Genomic DNA, 20140 nt, shown 5'->3' on the forward strand with positions numbered 1-20140 from the left:
TGCCAACACGAGGTATCAAACAAAAGCCAGAAACGGTATTGTATTAACTTGCTGTGAGCTGTATATTCATCACTTCTTCACCTCACGGTGCCGCCTCTGTTTCCTCTGTGCTGCTGCAGCTGCAAAGAGTAGCATGAAAGTCAAGGGCACTTACTCTGCAGCAAAGTCTGGTGACCAAAAAGTCCCTAGAAGCACACTGCACAGAAAAAAATGACTTGAAGCAATCTCAGTCAACAGAGGGTCTTCAACTGATGATATGAGTTGCTGACCTTCAAGGGGCAGCCCTAGATACCAGTACCAATACCTTTATCCTTAAAGCGATACTGATACCATTAGAGTACTTCATTTGATACATTGTCCTACTTCCTTTGATACCCATCATGCAAGTTGAAGCAATCCGTTGAGTTTAATGTCACCAAACGCCACAGATGTATAGTATAGTATATACTTTTTGTGGTTCTCTGCATGCTGATCTGGCAACTCCTTTAGTCACCACACCTAAGACTGTGAGGGTTGTAGCTGCTGCAGTAGATGGCCAATCCCAGATAGCATTCAATCGAAGAACACAAATAGTGATAGACTGAGAGCAAGCCCGTACAAATCGTTTTTTTTATTTTTTAGATCTGGGTACAAAAAGGATCAAATGCAGTTAGTTAGTTTTACTGGAGAGGTTTAGATACTACTTGGAACTGGATTATTTAGGCCAATACCTAAAAGGTATCAAGTACTGAAAGTCAGCCCTACCTGCCTGTGGCACAAAACTCCAAGCCCCATAGCCCCTGCTCAAGACAAAAATCTTTTAAAACGGTTCACAAATAAAAAATATATCTCATTAATTTCTGTAAGCATGAAATGTTACTCAACCAGGAGTAGTACTGGTCTTTTTTTTTAAATTTTATGTTCTTTATGTAAGCACTGTAAGCTGTACTGTAAGCATTAACTTGTACTACATCTCAAATATTTGGTACCTATTTGCGGCGTGACATATAAGATTATCCAGAAGTAATCTTGATCAATGCCCTCCTCTTTGCTTGCCTGGTTTGCAAATTCAGCTTTGAATGGAATGAAACTGGAAAAAGAGGAGGCTAGAATTAAATATTATCTGCTGAGATATGCTTGTTTATCCGTACTGGATGATGTCATGAAAATTGTTCCTTCTTACTGTAATGTCAGTTGCTTTGTCTGCATGAAGGCTCATTGTCAACAGACCTAACATCTGTGGCAAAAGTATTGCACTAATGAAGAAACAATATAAAAAAAAAAAACTTAATTCATTTTTACTGGACCTGTTTCTTTAGCTTCCTGGTCAGCTTCATGGTAGATGCCAGGGGTGGGGCCATGCGTGGTTGCCGTCACAATGGCTTACGAATCATCGTGCCACCAAGAAAGTGCTCTGCACCCACAAGGGTGACATGTAGGCTTGTGAAGAGACATCGCCTGGCCTCTATGCCCCCTATGGTGGAGGGTGAGGGGCTAGCTGGTCGCATCATTGAAGTAGGACCCACTGGAGCTCAGTTTCTGGGGTAAGTGCGTGTTTTAATGTGTGTGTGTGTGCGTATATGTGTATCTGTATGTGTGTGTGTGTGTATTATACATGTGTTTGAGTCTGTATGTATTATACGTGTGTTTGAGTCTGTATGTCTGGATATGCTCGTGTGAGTGTGTTTACACTGTTGTGGGGTGTGTTCATATTCTCTTCTTCATTCCCCCTCTGTGCTGCGCATGGATCAGTAAGCTCCACCTTCCCACAGCTCCGCCCCCTCTAAATGAGGGTGAGAGCCTGGTCAGTCGCATCCTGCAGCTGGGTCCTCCAGGAACCAAGTTCCTCGGGTAGGACTATGGTTGGGGGACACCCTACCATCCTGGAATTGGTCACCCATATTTTTCCACCATGTCCACCTGAGAATATTTTTTTTGAGTTCTCCATGTTATTACTTTAAAAGTATCTATTTTTGTTTGTTTTTTATTTTTGTTTTTTACCTCCTTCGTTTCTTGGTAAAAGTGTAAGCCTTTGTCTGAAACCACCCAACCTGTTGCCTTGTGTTGTTGCCTTATCCCTGTCCCCAGTCTATAGTACCAGTCCTCAGGCTTGTTCCTCCTTGGATTCTACTCTTGATGTGGAATGTATTTTTTCTTTGTGTTTAAGGGTTCTGTATGTGACATTCAGAGCATTAATAACAGCTGATCTAAGCTTGTCTGTAGTTTGTTGCGGTAAACAGGTCCGGTGTGCATGTTATTGCATGTCTGTATTCCACTGGATAGCTCATCGCTGACGCATTGCTTTGTGCTAGTACGGCGGTTACTGCTGATATCGGGACCGCTGAGGGGCAGAATCGTAGTGGCCACCTTCTGGTTCCCCCCTAATTAACATTATTAGCTTACTACCTTGTTGCCATTGTTTAGCACCAGTTGAGTTAACACTATGAATGTGTAACAAGACGTGGAAAGAGTGCTGGAGGCAGAAGTTCATTCCTATGAAAGTGGTTCAGTGGCATGAAGCCAAAAAAGCCTAATTTCTGCAGTATGAAATTACCCGAAAATTTCACATTATGCGACCCAAAGCATAAGCACACTAGAAATTTTGGGGTGAGTAAGCAGCTAACTTCCAGCTCAGTGCTTTGCTAACTTGTATGAGGTTAAAATGATTTAATTGTGCGGCTCTTCCAGACTTTTGAAACTTTATTGCATCAAATGGATCAAATCTACTGTATTTTGTGCGGCTGTTTGCATTTTTGATGCAAAGAGCGTGTCTTTCAAAATGTAATTCTGTGGGGGAAAGTCTTGGTGGACCCAATGGCATCATGTGACGGACTTTGACGTTATAATTCCACATTTTTCCACGATGTAAAATCAGCTTCAAAGCATAACGCTGTTTCTGGGGGCTCAGCTAGCACCATTAAGCTCAGCCACCTTCATGTTGAGAGCTCTGAATTTTGCATAGAGCCCCATTATATTTTTCAAATGACATTTTTTCTGAATAGGTTTGTTTTACTAGGCATGAAATGCACCTGATGTTTTTAAATGCAAATTTGAATCTTGGGTTCTTTTTTGTTTTGTTTTGTTTGTTTCTTTTTTTTTTCATAAATCAACTCAAGCATCATATAATCTCTGATAGAGCCAGTCCTACCAAACTGTCACAACAAACTTACGTTGAAGTCCATTTTGTGTTTGACTTAACCCTTTTTCCCCTTTTCAGACCTGTGATTGTAGAGATTCCCCATTTTGCAGCCCTGCGGGGAACAGAGAGAGAGCTAGTGATCTTGAGGAGTGAGACGGGGGAAAGCTGGAGGGAACATCACTGTGACTTCACTGAAGAAGAACTGAACCAGATACTCAACGGCATGGATGAAAGTAAGGGATCATAGCTACGCAGCGCGGCTAACCAAGGGTTGTTGTTATAGCATCATCTACCTCACACAGGCTCCACCCTCTACTGGACTTGATAGACAACACTCTCCTCCAATCATGAGCACTCATTTGCCCACTGAAATGTTACATAAATATAGCAGGCCAGTCAGTGGGCCTATCAGGACGTGCCCATCCACAGAATATGAGGCATTACATAATTCTGTCAGCCGTTCTGTTCTCTTTAGCAATGTCAATTTTCTCTTTGAAAAGGGTTGGGTGTGTGTTAATGTGATACACCAACATGCTTCCGCGTCCTTTATGACTTGGTAAATAATATGTGCAGAGTGTCTATTGCTGGTCTTTTGACCCTTTCAAGGTTAGGCCATGGCGCCACTCAGTTTGGTTCCATACCACCTGAGCTAGCTGAGCCCCCATCCTTCTTCACTGTGGTCACCTAGGTATGAAGAAGTTGGTGGGCTGCTGCTTGCTGGATTGATTTCTCAGTGGCTGCACCCACTCTGCCCATAGAGTCCAGTAGAGGGCTCCGCCTGTGTGAAATAGAACAAAGGTTGGGGTATTGTAACCCTATTTCTCTTAGCACAGGCGGAGCCCTCTAACAAGGGGTCCTGTCAATCCTACACTGCTTGCTAAAGAGGTTGTAGGATGGCAGACATTATTGTGTACCACCTTATATACTACATTGGCCAGCTACATTCATGCAAAATACAGTGGGTGAATGCAAGCTTGTGACTGGACAATTGTATTACCCATAGAGTTCAGTTAAAGGGCTGCGCCTTTGCCAATAGAACTAGGGTTACAATGTTGTAACCACTGATATCGCATATCGCAGAATTTTGTGATGCACACAATACATGAAAATGCAACAGCACAGAAATTTTTAGCCACGATATGATCACATGAAGCCATAACAGTAGAGCAGGGAAGTAGTATTTAGATTACACTGCTGGGATAATAATGGGAAGGAGAACTTCACACACACTGCTCATTTGGGTATTTATAGAAAATATTTCTGGTCTTTACAGAACTCGATTCCCCCGAGGAGCTAGAAAAGAAAAGAATATGCCGCATCATCACCCGAGACTTCCCACAGTATTTTGCTGTGGTGTCACGGATAAAGCAGGACAGTCATTTGATTGGACCAGAGGGTGGGGTCCTCAGTAGCACTCTTGTGCCCCAGGTCCAGGCTGTCTTCCCTGAAGGAGCCCTCACCAAGAAGATCAGAGTTGGGCTACAGGTACATACAGAGCATTTCTTGGCCAGACCCAAATCAAAAGTTAATAAAGTTATATTGAAACTTTTTGTACCTTGTCCCAGGCTCAGCCCATTGATGTCGAGTTGGTGAGAAAGATTCTTGGTAACAAAGCCACATTCAGCGCAATTGTCACATTGGAGCCAAGAAGGAGGAAGTTCCACAAGCCAATCACCATGACGATCCCTATACCCAAGAGCTCCAATAGTGACGCATCAAGCGGAGTGTACAGTGGAGAGACCCCCACCTTGCGTTTACTTTGCAGCATTACGGGTAAATATGGGTAATCATAATCATCATCAGTATCAGCAAGCCATTAAAAGTTGACACATTATCAGCCACCACTAGCTGTTTTTGGTAGTGTAGGATAATCAAAATAAATACTCACACTGTAAAGTCTTTCAATGCAATGTTACACGTATTTAGGATTTTTGCTTTTTCCATCAATGGATGAGGAATCCTGCCATGATTTTTCATTCCCTTAAATACAAAAAAAATGTGAATAACTATGACAGGTTGGATAACAGATCATGGGTATCTGTTTCAGGTGGAACCACTCCTGCCCAATGGGAGGATATCACCGGATCCACACCACTCACATTTGTTAACCAGTGTGTGTCTTTTACTACAAACGTGTCAGCGAGGTAAATTCTTCCTAACTTTTTAGATGTGGAGTCAATTTTCCTCTACATAGAAGATAACATGTTGATCTAATATACCCATTTTCTTTAGGAAAGTGTTTGACTAAATGTGTTGTTCTTATTCCTAGGTTCTGGCTGATAGACTGCAGACAGATCCAGGAGTCTGTTAGTTTTGGCTCTCAGCTATACAGAGAGATCATCTGTGTCCCATACATGGCCAAATTTGTCATTTTTGCAAAGACGTTGGACCCCATTGAGGCCCGCCTGCGCTGTTTCTGCATGACAGATGACAAGATGGACAAGACCCTAGAGCAGCAAGAGAACTTCACTGAAGTTGCCCGTAGCCGAGATGTTGAGGTGAGATGTGAGGACGTGGAATTAAAAAAAGAAGACAGAAAAGTGTTAAAAAGGGTTTATTTAAAAGGGGTGAGATAAAATCTGAAAAGAAAATACTGAATTAGTTTTTATTATGACAATTCATGTCCTTCAAAAACAATCTTGCATTGTTTTCCAAGATTTGAGGATCTGAATGGTTTGTTTGAATCATGACAATAGCTTTCATATCGAAACACAGGTGTTGGAGGGAAAACCCATATTTGCTGACTGCTTTGGAAATCTGGTGCCTCTTACCAAGAGTGGACAGCACCATGTGTTCAGCTTCTATGCCTTCAAAGAGAACAGACTGGCCCTCTTCATCAAAGTATAACTACACTTTTTTTTTTTTTTTTTTTAAAAAGTCTTAAATTTCTTCTTATTCACTCAGAAATTCAGATATGTATATGAAAATATATGTACTTAATGGACTGAATTGTTGTTTAATTCATGTACAGATTCGAGACACAGCACAGGAGCCGTGTGGTCGCTTGTCCTTCACCAAGGAACCGCGCACATATCGTACTCTTAACCACAATGCTATCTGCAACCTTAACATCACTCTCCCAACATACACAAAGGTTAGTCTGAAGACATCTCAGTTTTTTTTTTTGTTTTTTTTTTACAATAGTACATTATTTTAGGTTGCAGTAAATGCATTGTTTGCTTTGTCTTTGTTTAATTCTTCTCTTTAGGAGTCTGATTCAGACCAAGATGCAGATGATGAGGTGAATTAAATTTACTTGATACAGCACTACAACAAAGACAGAACAATATCATAATAAGGTTGCAGCTAACTCTGCTTTTTTAAATCTTTTTTTTTGCAGAGTGAGAGGAGTGACAAGAAATGTAAGCAGAACTCTTTTGTGTTTCATGTTCGAGTGTTATTTTATTTTAGAAGTTTGCAATGTATTTACATAACTCTTTTAGAAATAGATTAACACATTTGATATATTTTACAATCTATTTTTCAACTGTTGGTGTTTGTATCGGGGGTTCGAGTATATAACTTTAATCTAAATATATTCTATATATATTTTTACAGGATAACAGTCTAAATTGTAGTCTCACCACGATTAACATGAGATTACCAGTCATATGGTTGTAAACTTAGTTTAGAAATAAGAACATTTGAATGAGCTTAGAGATGCACTGATTGATATATTGTATGCTACTTTCCATTTGGATTAACCCTGCTCTCTTACTTTGCTCTACTAACACTGTGTGTAGTGTTTGTTACTAGCAGCTATGCTATGGCTGATGTACTCTGCATTTCCCTCACTCCAAACCCAACCGGCTTTCTTTCACCCATGTCATTTGTCTTTTCTGTTTGAATTATTTTTTTGATTACACTTATACTACGGTCAAAATAACACTTTTTTTAAAAATCCATTCAAAAATGGATTTCCAAGGTTTGTGCTCTAATTTCATTTTTCTTGAAAATAATTGTGTTGTATAAAAAGTATTCATTTTGACCGATTCGTTTTTTCACATCACATTCCTTAACATTTTTAGCAGTGGCATGCTGAAAAAACTGTTGTTGTGTACAGAAATAATTGGCAATAATTGGCAATTCCATTGCTGTTTTACTGTCATCACTCTTTTTGTCTGTATTTGGCCATTCACCTCTTTTGTCACTTTCACTGTTGCTACTTTCATTTACCAGATTTTACTGAGTTGCTTTCAATTAATACATTGAGTTGCACTTTAAATATAATCCCTATTTAATTTTTCACATAATTTACATGCGTTATTTTATGTCACTACTTCGTATCTGTATGTGAAGTAATAGTGCTATAAGGTCACAAAAAAGTAAATTACTTTAAAACATCCTTTACAAATTTTAAACTGTAATAATATTTGATAAAATGTAAAAAGGCATACCTCTTGAAAAAAAATTTGTAATCGTAATTTTTATGAATCAAATATTTTGCTAAAATACTGTGCCATTTTCAAACTATAAAGAATATATTCAGTACTTTACATTGCTTACAAATACTAATTGCTCATTAATACTAATTATTGTAAAACTTTAAAACAAACTAAAAAGTACAGTAACAAAGACTTGATTACTTGACAATAATTACTTAATAGATAATCTTACTACAAACCCCATTATGTTGTGTATTCTAAGTTAAGTATGTTTTCTATGTTTTAAAACATTAATTTTTAGGCAGACATGACCCTTCATGTCAGCAACAATCTTGAGAAGTTTTGTTTGTTACCTTTCCTTCCTGTCCTTTTGTTCCATATATAAATTACTCTGTTCCCTTTGACTCTTTTCTGTATATTTTGCGTTACCTCTCAGAACACGTAGTCAAACAAATTAAATATTATTCTTGTCCATATACCTACCAGTTTTGTTACTTCTTTTGGCTTTGCTTATGCTGTTGCTGCTCTTCTCCCCTCCAACCTCTTCTGGATCACTTTATCATCTTCTTTTTGGTCTTCAATTCAAGACCTCTTTATCCTCTGCCCTGTCACTCTTCTCTTGACTCTTTGAAATGAAGATGGATTTTTGATGGCATTGTCTTGATCACAGTTTTCTGATGTCTCTCTCCCCCACTTCATTTGTCCCATATGTTCTTTACCCTTTTTGGTTACAAAACTTTTTTTTATTGAAGATGATGAGTCTGAATCAACTGAGACATTCTCCCTGAGAACTAACCAACCTCTTGACCCTGCAACCCTTGCAAGTCCGGACCTTCTCTCAGACATGTCGGATGTCAAAATGTCTGCTACTTTAACTGCAGAGCAAATGGAGCACTTGATATATGAGGAGAGAGCTGGAGCTAGAGGGCTGGAGGAAAAGGTTGGAGGAATTCAAAGAGGTGGCATATATGATGACACTAAAAGAGAGAAATGGGATTCACTCTGTGAGACAAAGACTGTTGAGATGAAGTACCCCTCTGTCGAAGAGCCAGTCTTACAGGAGATTTGCATTGAAGGAAGGACTTCAAGAAAATCGGCCCCTGAAGTCAGAGACATGACAGGCATTGTTTCACACCTCAGCATTGACATGGACGAATACCTGGAAAAGAGACCGGTGGTGACATGCAGTCCTCTCGAAGACCTTGTCCAAGATAGATTTGAACAGGTTATTGTAAAGCGTGATGGCAAACGCCGCCCCCCAGATATCAAGAAACCTATTAGGAAAAAACTCAGAGACAGAGAGCGTTCTGGATGTAGCAGCTCTGAGGGTGAGCTGGAAAGGATGAGCTCAGAGGAGTCATTAGATGGTGACATTGTTCTTAAGGAGACTGCCCTTGTACCTGCCACATTTATGGATCCTCCAGCCTCTCCTTTAGTGGTGGAGACACCTATAGGATCTATAAAAGACAAAGTTAAAGCTTTACAGAATAAAGTAGAAGAGGAGGAGGTTCAGAAACATACACAGGAAGTAATTCCTCAGGCAAAATCTTCTATCATCGCAAAGAAGAATGAGGCAGAAATGCCAGAACTTCCCAGAGTTCCCAAGTCCCCTAAATCCCCCAGATCTCAGACAGAAAGACTAGATGAGACTATGTCTGTTAAAGAACTGTTGAAAGCATTTCAGACTGGACAGGACCCCTCAAAGAGTAAAGCTGGCCTTTTTGAGCACAAAGCAGTGGCTTCGTCTTTTTTTTCAACAATGATAACTGAATCAGGAGATTCTGATCACTTAACGAGGACAGAACAAAGTCCTATGCGGGAGCCAAAATTAAAAGCTCAGGGCCTCACAATTTTCTATCAAGAGACTGATGACAAGAAATGTGACAAAACAGAGGATCAACCTGTGCACTTAATCAGTGATGACTCTGAGGAATCACGGTTAATTTCACATAGCTCTTCTTTTGGAAAGACAGTAACATTTGCTGATACAGTTCAATGTGTGAACCGAAGTGTTAGCCCACAGAAAGAGGCACCAGAGTTGTCAGAAAAGGAGACTATGTCTGTGAAGGAGCTGATGAAAACATTCCAGACTGGGCATGATGGCTCAAAAACTAAAGCAGGGCTTTTTGAACAAAAAGGTGTGGCTCCTTGCATCTCAGCATTGACATCTGAATCAAGAGATTCTGAAGAGACAAAGACGACTGAACAAAGTCCTATGCAGGAGCCGAAATCACAAATCCAAACTCAGGACCTCACAATAGTACATCCAAAGAGTGATGTCAAGAAATGTGACAAAAGTGACCTAGAGGATCAACCCATAACCTTAAGCAGAGATAACTCAGAGGAGTCTCTATTAATTTCAGATAGTACTTATTTTGGAAAGACAGTAACATTTGATGATAAATTTCATTGTGACGATGGAAACCCACAAAGAGAGGCACCAGAGTTGTCAGAAAAGGAGACTATGTCTGTGAAGGAGCTGATGAAAACATTCCAGACTGGGCATGATGGCTCAAAAACTAAAGCAGGGCTTTTTGAACAAAAAGGTGTGGCTCCTTGCATCTCAGCATTGACATCTGAATCAAGAGATTCTGAAGAGACAAAGACGACTGAACAAAGTCCTTTGCAGGAGCTGAAATCACGAATCCAAACTCAGGACCTCACAATAGTACATCAACAGAGTGATGTCAAGAAATGTGACAAAAGCAACCTAGAGGATCAACCCATGAGCTTAAGCAGAGACAACTTAGAGGAATCCCTATTAATTTCAGATAGTGCTTATTTTGGAAGGACAGTAACATTTGCTGATACAGTTCAATGTGACGATGGAAGCGTTTCTCTTCAGAGAGAGGCACCAGAGTCGCCAGAGAAGGAGACTATGTCTGTGAAGGAGCTGATGAAAGCATTTCAGACTGGGCAAGATCCCTCAAAAGCTGGGCTTTATGAGCCCAAAGTTGTGGCTTCTTTCCCTTCAACAGTGATATCTGAATCTGGAGACTCTGTAGATATACAGAGGATTGAACAAAGTCCTACTCAAGAGCCAAAATCCCAAACCCAAACTCAAAGCCTCAAGATTTTCCATCAACAGAGTGATGTTAAGAAGTATGATGATCGACCAACAAGCTTAGCCAGAGATGACTCTGAGGAATCACAGTTCGTTTTAGATAGTGCTTACTTTGAAAAGACAGTACAATTTGCTGATACAGTCCAATGTGATGATGGTAGCATTAGCCCACAGAGAGAGGCATTGAAGTTTTCAGAGCAAGAAACTACATCTGTTAAGGAGCTGATGAAAGCATTCCAGACCGGGCAGGAACCTTTGAAAAGTAAAACTGGGCTGGGTGAACACAAAGCCATTGCCTCTTCTTGTGTCTCAGCTCTCATATCTGAATCTGTAGGCAGATTTGTAGAAGAAAACCAAACAACTGAACACAGTCCAGCACAGGATCCAAAATCACAAACCCAAATTCAGAGTCTCACAGATATCCATTCCCAAAGTGAAGATAACAGATTTGGAACATTAGATTTAGAGGCTGAAACAGTACGCTCAAAGAGAGATAACTCTGAGGAATTTCAGTTGGTTTCAGATATGGCTCACTTTGGAGAGACAGTAGAAATTGATGATACAATTCAGTTTGATGAAGGAAGGGTTGGCCCTCTACGAGAAGAGCCAGAGTTGAAGAGCCATGGCAGGATGGAGTTGGAAGAGCGAGTCACAAGCACTAGGAAGAGTTTATCTGAAGACATACAGATCAGCCCTGATCGTAGACCTTCTGAGGACTTTAGTGCTGATATAAAAGCTGAGCTGGAAGAAAGTCCTGAGTACCAGATTTTTAAGCAGACATCGCCTGCTGAAGATGTAAGCGACCAGCCTGAGGTACCTGAGGAGGAAGTCTTGACTGATTCTGATACAAATCCAGCATCCATCTCCAGTCCCACTTTGAAAAGTCATTTTGGGGAAGGTGTTTCCTTTATTGAGAATCAAATGGAAGATGATGATCTAAGTCCTGAGAGTCCTAAGCATGAAGGTATGGCTGAATCCTTAAACAGTAGTGTTGATATAAGGCCCTCAGGGTCCAGCTCTGGGGAGAGTGAGAATTATGAAGGACTTACAAAGACAGATCAAATGACCAATAAAACACTGACTTTTTCTATGATGAGAGAAGAGGCATACATTATACCTTCACAGGAGGAGAGATTTCATGAAATAAGCAAAGATAACACAGCAATCGATCATGGAAGCAAAATATCCTTTACACAAAGTGACACTGAAGTAACAGAGTTAAAAATCAAGGAGCCACAACTTCAAGAAGTCCACATTGCGAGGAACACATCATATCAGGCATTCACTGCAGTGAAAGATATGTCAGGGTTGTTGTCCTTAATGAACAGTGACTTGGATCAGTATCTTGAAACTAGGCCTGTGGCACGTCAGCCACCAGAAGAGAATATTGTACAGGAGAAATTTGAGCAGATTATTTTAACGAAGGACAAAGATAAAGAAGTTCTTGCATTTGTCACCAATGAAACAGAAGGAGCGACGGTTGGTGGCATAACACGAGAAATGGATTATGCAACAATGGAAGAACATCCTGTTACATGGGGAGGTGAAGAAGTGGACAAGCCAAAGATTACATTTAGAGAAGCCAAAGAAGTAAAAGATGAGTCAGGAATGTTGTCTATCATGAACAGTGAGTTGGATCAGTATTCGGAGGGTTTGCCTGTGGAAAGGCGACCAATAGAAGATGATAATATGCTGGAGAAATTTAAACATTTGACATCTTTCAGTAATGAAAATAAAGGAGTGACAGTGGATGGTACAGTACAAGAGACAGATTGTACCACAATGAAACATACGGTCACAAGGAGAGGTGAGGAAATGATGAGGGAATTTAAAGACACCAAAGCAACCTTGATTGAAGAACTCCCAATGAAGGAAGATTGGATTGAGATAAAGGATTCATATCAACAGTCTACAAAAGTAAAGGAGATGTCAGGCATGCTATCACTGCTTAACAGTGACTTAGACAAGTACCTTGAGGACAAGCCATTGAAATGTGGGCCTCCAGAAGAGGACTTAATCCAGGAGAAATTTGAACAAGTTATTATCACCAAAATCCAAAAGCCCTCTAGTGAGGAGCAAACAATTACAATACAAGAAAAAATGCAAACAGTAGCTAGTACTGATGTGGAGGATAATGTAAGCAGAGAGACACATGAACTTAGACCAAGTTCTGTACTTGAGACACCATTCGAAGAAGTTTACATCAAGAGACAGACTCAGCAACAACAGTATGCAACTGAAAGGGATGGGTCAGGCATGTTGTCACTTCTTAGTAGTGACTTGGATCAGTATCTCAAAGAAAAGCCAGTGGCAATACATGGCCACCCAGAGGACAAGGATCTAGTCCATGAAAGCTACAAACAAGTTATACTGACAGCCAGTGATTCAGAGGATAAGATAGAAGAAGAGGCAAATGAAAACATGCAGACCAACATTGTGGGAGACAGAAAATTGTCATCAAATTCTGTGCTGGAGACACCATTCAATGAAGTTTGCATTGAGAGAAAGACACAAAGACAACAGTCTGCAACTGAGAGGAATATTTCAGGCATGTTGTCGCTGCTCAGTAGTGATATGGATCAATATCTCAAGGAAAAGCCAGTGGCTACGCATGGTCACCCAGAAGAAGAGGATCTAGTCCATGAAAACTTCAAAGAAGTTATATTAACAAGTAGTAATTCAGAGAATAAATTAGATGAAGAGGCAAATGAACACATGCAGACTGACATAGTCAGAGACAGAGAATTGTCATCAAGTTCTGAACTGGAGACACCATTTAAAGAGGTTTGCATTGAGAGAAAGACACAGCAACAACGGTCTGTAATTGAGAGGGATATGTCAGGCATGTTATCACTGCTCAGTAGTGACTTGGATCAATATTTAAAGGAAAAGTCAGTGGGGATACAGCACCACCCAGAAGAAGAGGTAGTTCATGAAAGCTTCAAAGAAATTAAACTAACGAAAGACACTAAAAGAGAAACTCTTACATTTTCCCCTGAACATAAGATGGTGTCCCCAGATGATACAAGTGTAGCATTTGTGGACATCAATAAAATGGGAGCTTTGGAGAGTGGGTGGCAGACATATTCCTATGAAGACAAAGGTCCAGAGAGTTTCTCATCTGAAGCAGATGAGGCTAAAACCTCACCATGTGCAGTGTCACATTTTAATGACTCTACTGAAGGAGTGGTGGGCATTACAAAGTCATCTGTTACAGTGAATGAATTTAGCAACAATTCAATTCTCACAACAAAGGGGATTTTGCAACCATCAAGCATTTCTGACACAGCACGACCGGCCAGTTTGGATAACCTAACCACTGTTGATATTGGTGACCCAGCAAAAGAGCCATGCCATCAAGACTCACTAGAGGCAAGTCCCGTGATGGATGACAGATCTTCAAATAAATCCCCTGACTCAATTGAGCCAAGCCCTATCAGAGAATCTCCTACGCCAGACTCTCTTGAGGGAAGTCCCACTCATTCAAAGGACACAGAACTCAAGTTTCCAGTCAAGACAGCTGTGTGCGAGGATTATGCCTCCCAGCTAAAAGCATGTTATGCTCATGACGAAACCATTTATAGGGATGAAAGTGAGCATGGAGACAACCATGATATCAAAATGGAAAGTGAAATGAAGGAGGACACCAAAATATGTGACAGTGAGAATACCCACATGTTCATGAGGCAAGACTCTCTCGATGCAGATGATAGTGAGGATGAAGCCAACAATAAACAATTCACCCCAGAAGAGGAGATGTTTAAAATGGCTGCAAAGATCAAGACGTTTGAGGAGATGGAACAAGAGGCTAAAATGAGGAAAGATAAATCAGATGATCTCAGAGATGATGAGTTGGATCTAAATACACGATCTTATTCACAAGAGGAAATTTCAGAAAAATGCGTGATAGAAAGCACTCACACACTAAGTGAGGCAACAGACATTACTTTGAGCATTAAGGAAAATGTGGAAATTCAGTCACATCTAAAAACAGTTGACAGTTCATTGTGTTCAGAAAGTGAGGAGACTGTGGCAACGTTAACAGAAAGAGAAGCTGAAATACTCAAAGATAATGACACTTCACAAGGTGAGCAGTGTTCAGTCACTGACACAAATTTCTCCAGTGGAATGACAGATGAGCACCATTCAGATGATGACAAAGAAGTTCAGTCACCACTGACAGATGGATCAGGTTCCGTTAGCAAACCTCAGGCTATAGTGTGTACTGAAGAGTTAGAATATGTTATTCCAAGGTGTGAGGGTGAAAATGATGTAGTCCTCATTGCTCAGCTTGAGGCCGGGGAACAGATGACTCTTTGCCCTGCAGAGGATAGAGAAACACCTAGAAAAACATCTGTTCGTACACCAGGTGATGAGAGATCCCCTGATCCATTTCAGTTTCAAGAGGGGAAGCTTTTTGAAATGACCAGAGGGGGAGCTATTGATATGACAAGAAGAAGCTTTGATGAAGGGGAAGGATATGCATTTTTTCATATAGGGGAACATCCAGTTGATGAAGTTGTGCCAGAGGATGCTGGGGAATGTCAAACAGAGTCTTTAAGGAATAGTGATTCTGTTACAGATACAACCGTTCAGGATATCCCAAAATCACCTGCGACTGAGGGTGCCTATGACACAGCTCCCACTCCCAAACCCAGAACTCTCATTAACTCCTCAAGTGACAAGTCAGAGAGTGAAAAGTCACTTTCCGAAGTTGATCTTGGAAGCTCTGTAGAGGTTCAGCTTGGTTCTCCCATTGCTTTGCAAAGACTAACCAACATTAAAAGTGAGGTTGGAAACCTTGAAAGCCTTGGTCTGGGCTATCTAGACTCTACCATAGCTGACCTTCAATCAGACACATCCACACTTTCCCATTCAGTGTACTCAGAGCAGAGCCATGATTCCTCAGACTCTTCTCCTGATGATGATGAGGAGGAGGAAGATGAAGAAGACCAGTGCTCTGTTATAGAGATGACATTTCCAGCTGGACAAGCTGGCACCACAGCATATCATCAGGATTCACCCCCACCTTTCAAAATAACTACGAAGGACTCACAGAAATCAGTGCATGAAAGAAAGACAGAAAAAAGCTCAACTTTGGATCGTAGGACTAGATCTGAGGCTGATAGCAATACAAGTAAAGCTTCTAATAAAGACAGGAGGAGTTACTCTGACAGTAGTCAACCTACTGATAAATCCAACCTCTCCCCCTCCAAACTTTCTGTCATGACGCAACAGAAAGCTCCAGCTCAAACAATCTCCCTGTCCACTCACCAAAGCAAAGAAATCCAATTGTCTAAGACAACCGAAACATCTGTCAGGTCTTCTTTGGATGCCGATGATATAAGCAGTGGTAGTCACAGGAGTCCAGATTCTGTTATCTTTACATATGACATCCCAGCCACACACAGTTCTGAATCTGATGGAACCCCGTTACCAGGTGTGCAACCATCCTCTGAGAGAGAGGATGTATTTGAAATCAGGCCTGCCTGGGATGACACAGTGGAAACTCAGATGCAGAGAATCATCGATGAGCCAACTCCAGAATGTACGGCAGGTACGGCCAGACCTACTTGAGCTTTGCTTTCCTCTCTTCTCTTCTCCTTGGCAGCAAGACCCCTTCCCTCTTTCTGAGAACCTGATGTCACCATTAGTCATTTTGTGTTGGTTTCATGTCTTTGTCTTGTCCCATCATACATTGTTTTCATGTTTGGTGTGTGTGTGCGTGTGTGTGTGTGTGTGTGTGTGTGTGTGTGTGTGTGTGTGTAATGAGGTGTTTTGCAAGTTGGTAAGTTCCTTTTCCATCTGTGTTTATGTACTTTATATGCAATCTCAAGATTGAATTGCTATGTTGTTAAAGTAGTGGCTTTAACAATTGTAATGCAGACTTCTACTTTTCTATGAGCATTTGCATTACTAATAAAGCTTTACTAATATAAGCATATATTGCCTAATCAGCACATGAACGTCATTTCTTACACTAATGAGTAAAAACACAATGTGCTTGTTGTGACCAAATTATCACAGTCTTTTGACAAGACAACTTCTCTGCATAGTGATGAATCCAACATTCATGTTATCATCCATCTCAACATCATAGATCCACATTTAATTTCAAAGTATTTCAGCCCATAACATAGAATCCTGACAAAATGACATTTCATATCTACAATTACAAAGTATATATTACATGACTGGTATCTGATATGTAAAAAAACACTTTGCTTAGAGATATAAGTAATGGTACAACTTGAACTGTTGACAATGATATTGAAATTTAATGTTTGGCTCTGGTGACATTTTTAGTGGATTGGCAGGATGATGCTGACAGGAAAGAGGAGACATTAGCTATCGTTGCAGATCTTCTTGGATTCAGCTGGACTGGTAAGTTTTGAAATATTGCAGTCATTTTGCAAGTATTTTGTTTGCTTTGAGCTAAAGATGCATTCATGTTCTATTTTTTTTTTTACATTTTAATCCATTTTTTTGTTCCCATCTCTTTAGAACTGGCAAGAGAACTGGAATTCAGTGAAGATGATATCCAATTAGTGAGAACAGAGAATCCAAATTCCCTCCAAGAGCAGAGCCATGCCTTGCTGCAGCGCTGGGTCGAGCGAGAAGGCAAACATGCCACAGGTACATGGCACGTTGGTCTGACAGGTTTCAGTTGACATTTTCAGGCAGTTGTGTGAGCACTGCATGTGTAATGGATGAGTCTATTTTAACTTTGGTTGTGAATCTATCAAATGATTTGCATATTCATGCTGTGAATTCAATAAAATGTTACATTTGCGATTTTTAAATAATGTCTTTGTTGTGTAAATTAAATGCTACTTTTTTAAAGTCTATTAATAATTTATAACTCCTTTCACAGAGGACTGTCTGATTAAGAGACTAACCAAGATCAACCGCATGGACATCGTCCATCTTATTGAAACCCAGATGAACAAATCAGTTCAAGAGCAAACATCTAGGACTTATGCAGAAATAGAGAAGACATTGGATCACAGTGAAGGTAACACCTCCAAACTTTCAAGTCGGCAGTTTAAAGGCTCTATCTAACACCAGGCTGTATTTGTGATTGCTTGCACTCTTATCCATCACTTGTGTTTTTCAGTGTCAGTAGCCCTATCTTCAGTACAAGAGGATGCAGACAGCCCCAGAGTTGTGAGAAGGGTGGAGTCAGACCGCAGACCTCCCCCAGCTGTTTCTGAAGAGGATCTCTCAGTTGCTTCTCTCCTGGATATTCCTTCCTGGGCAGAGCCTGTTGGACACACCCACTCAGAGAGCATGCATGGTGACCTGCTGGAGGAGCTCGAGATCCCACAGTAAATCATTCATTATAATGATTCCTGAATCTGCAGTACACGTCTAATGTGTACCATAGCTCCACATAATTTGACAAACTACAACTGATATCCATTGCACAAACCAGACATGCCATATAAGAATAGTGGTATAAAGAAGTAGTAAAAACTGCTGTTTTTAGGAAGGCCAATATTTATGAGCATGTTGACGCTAGGAAATAGAATTATTTAATATCCTGATGCTAGGAGCATTCAGGTACTTGCCCCAGCCTCATTGCTTGTTGATGTTGCCCTTTAGTCTTTTTAGACTAAGGCTTTGACAAATCACATTGATGTAGAGTCTAGTTTGTGACCCAGCATTGCTTTTGTGTTACAGTGAACTGAACCCTAACCTATGGACCTCTGAGGATGTAATTACACAAGGACCTACAAGTTATGACAACTCAGATGAGCAAGTAAGTACGCTTACCACCTCAAAAGAAGCAGCACTGGGGACTCAGGTTTATGATCCCAAAATGAAAGATCAGCAAGATCGCTGCAGTATTGAAGTCCATTTCATCAGACCTTTCCAAAGTGGCACTCTGTATCAAGTAAAAGTGGACTCCAACAAAAACTTACCACTGAAGCAGTGTGGTTGTGAAGATGAGCAAGGGCAGACACCTGAAATTCTGAAGTTAAAATCATCTGTATCTATCAGAGACTTTGGTTCGAGCCTGTCAGAGTCAGACCAAGCTGACACTGATTTCAGTGAGCTTTGCGATGAGATTAGTAATACATCACGGCATACAAGAGCAGCTAAAACCATTGTCAGAAGAATTTCAGACCCTAGCCGGTTAGCCATGCCACCAGAGGACCACCAAGCAACTCTTGCCATGACTGAAGATGACACAGATCAGATAGTTCAAGAAAGCAGGTGCTCTCAGAAGGTTACTGATGAGGTCATGGCGCAATTCCTGAAAGTACTGCCTGGTCATGACAAGATCCCTCAAGTTTTAGATGTGGGTAAGAGCTTCAAACCCATCAAGTCAAGCAAGGAAGAAAATACAAAAGTCCAAGGGTACAGTGATGTGTATCCAGACAACATGCCTTTCATTGATGATTCAGCTGAACCCGTTATGGCCACAGCGAGGTACAGCATGGTGAAACCATTCAAAATGAAGGTAACAAAGACAGACATGCAACACAGTTTAACAGTAAGTGGCCCTCCACTCATGGCTTGTGACTCAACTGATATCACTGATTCTGCACTACAATCATTTGAGCAAAATGTGACATTATCTTCCACTTTTAAAGAGTACAGCCCTTTGTCCCCTGACTCTTTGGCATCTACAATAAAGCATGGTTCATTTTCACTGGTTAGTGAAAGGGATCTATTCCCTACAGAGGCATGGATATTAAATGACCCCATAGCCAGACTGTCATCCCCTGAATCTGTCATGTCAATTAGTGACTATAGGGCATTGTCACCTGACTCTCCTTTGGGGGGAAAAAGGGTCTTACCTGTAGATTACTCTAGTACATTGGATGGCAACAGGGCACTCTCTCCAAGATCTGATGCATTCAGTTCACCAGATGTTACAATTTATTTTCCTGAAAATGAATTACAATCAAACACATATGAATGTGCAGCAATGTTAGGTTCAAAGGATTTTGCCACTGCTGAAAATTCCTCTTGGAGTAACGCTAGGCCACTGTCCCCTGACTGTCAAGTATCTAAATATATTCCACCTCTACTTGAAGATATAAAGATGGGGGGAAAGCTCAGAGCATTCTCGCCTTTGACATCTGATACTGAGTGTGATGAATTTTCAGAGAGGGACTGCCGACCTTCCTCACCAGAATCTCAGACTTCTCAGTGCAGTTTCTCATTTCTTGAACTCTTGCTCTCAGAAACTATACGTGCACAACTTATGAGTCAATATTGTGATTATTATTTACAATATTCAGGAGGATACCCATTGTCACCGCTACTGACATCAGCTCTTAACAATACAAACAATACAGTCTGTGGGGAATTGGATCAGGATAGCTCTGTTACACCAGAAAAGGTACCTTCAGATCATTTGCAGTTTTCTCTGAATGCTTCAGCATCTCTTGATGAATGGTGGGATGAAAAAATCCCAGAAGCACATCATATGAGAGCTGAAGAAAAGCCATCAGTGTGTACAACTACTGTTTCAGCCACTAAATATCTTACACATGCAGATGTCAGAAGTCTCAATACTGCAGATTCATGTTGGTCAAGTCAAACAGAGAACACATTTCA

The 20140-nt window shown here is 40.7% G+C and overlaps 1 protein-coding gene across 1 annotated transcript in view; it reads left to right on the plus strand.

Moving 5' to 3' along the window:
* LOC121941902 (ankyrin-2-like) overlaps positions 1-20140 on the plus strand; it is a 94202-nt gene that overhangs the window by 51314 nt on the left and 22748 nt on the right. The window contains exons 27-42 of the mRNA XM_042484878.1: positions 1299-1523; positions 1732-1830; positions 3197-3351; positions 4392-4603; positions 4684-4891; positions 5166-5262; positions 5388-5616; positions 5834-5959; positions 6090-6212; positions 6327-6359; positions 6459-6480; positions 16874-16951; positions 17072-17203; positions 17442-17582; positions 17685-17895; positions 18251-18329. Of these exons, the coding sequence (XP_042340812.1) occupies positions 1299-1523; positions 1732-1830; positions 3197-3351; positions 4392-4603; positions 4684-4891; positions 5166-5262; positions 5388-5616; positions 5834-5959; positions 6090-6212; positions 6327-6359; positions 6459-6480; positions 16874-16951; positions 17072-17203; positions 17442-17582; positions 17685-17895; positions 18251-18329 (2170 nt within the window). The remainder of the gene's footprint in view (positions 1-1298; positions 1524-1731; positions 1831-3196; positions 3352-4391; positions 4604-4683; positions 4892-5165; positions 5263-5387; positions 5617-5833; positions 5960-6089; positions 6213-6326; positions 6360-6458; positions 6481-16873; positions 16952-17071; positions 17204-17441; positions 17583-17684; positions 17896-18250; positions 18330-20140) is intronic.

This window comes from Plectropomus leopardus, chromosome 4 (genome assembly GCF_008729295.1).
Source record: "Plectropomus leopardus isolate mb chromosome 4, YSFRI_Pleo_2.0, whole genome shotgun sequence".
NCBI classification, from domain to species: Eukaryota; Metazoa; Chordata; class Actinopteri; order Perciformes; family Serranidae; genus Plectropomus; species Plectropomus leopardus.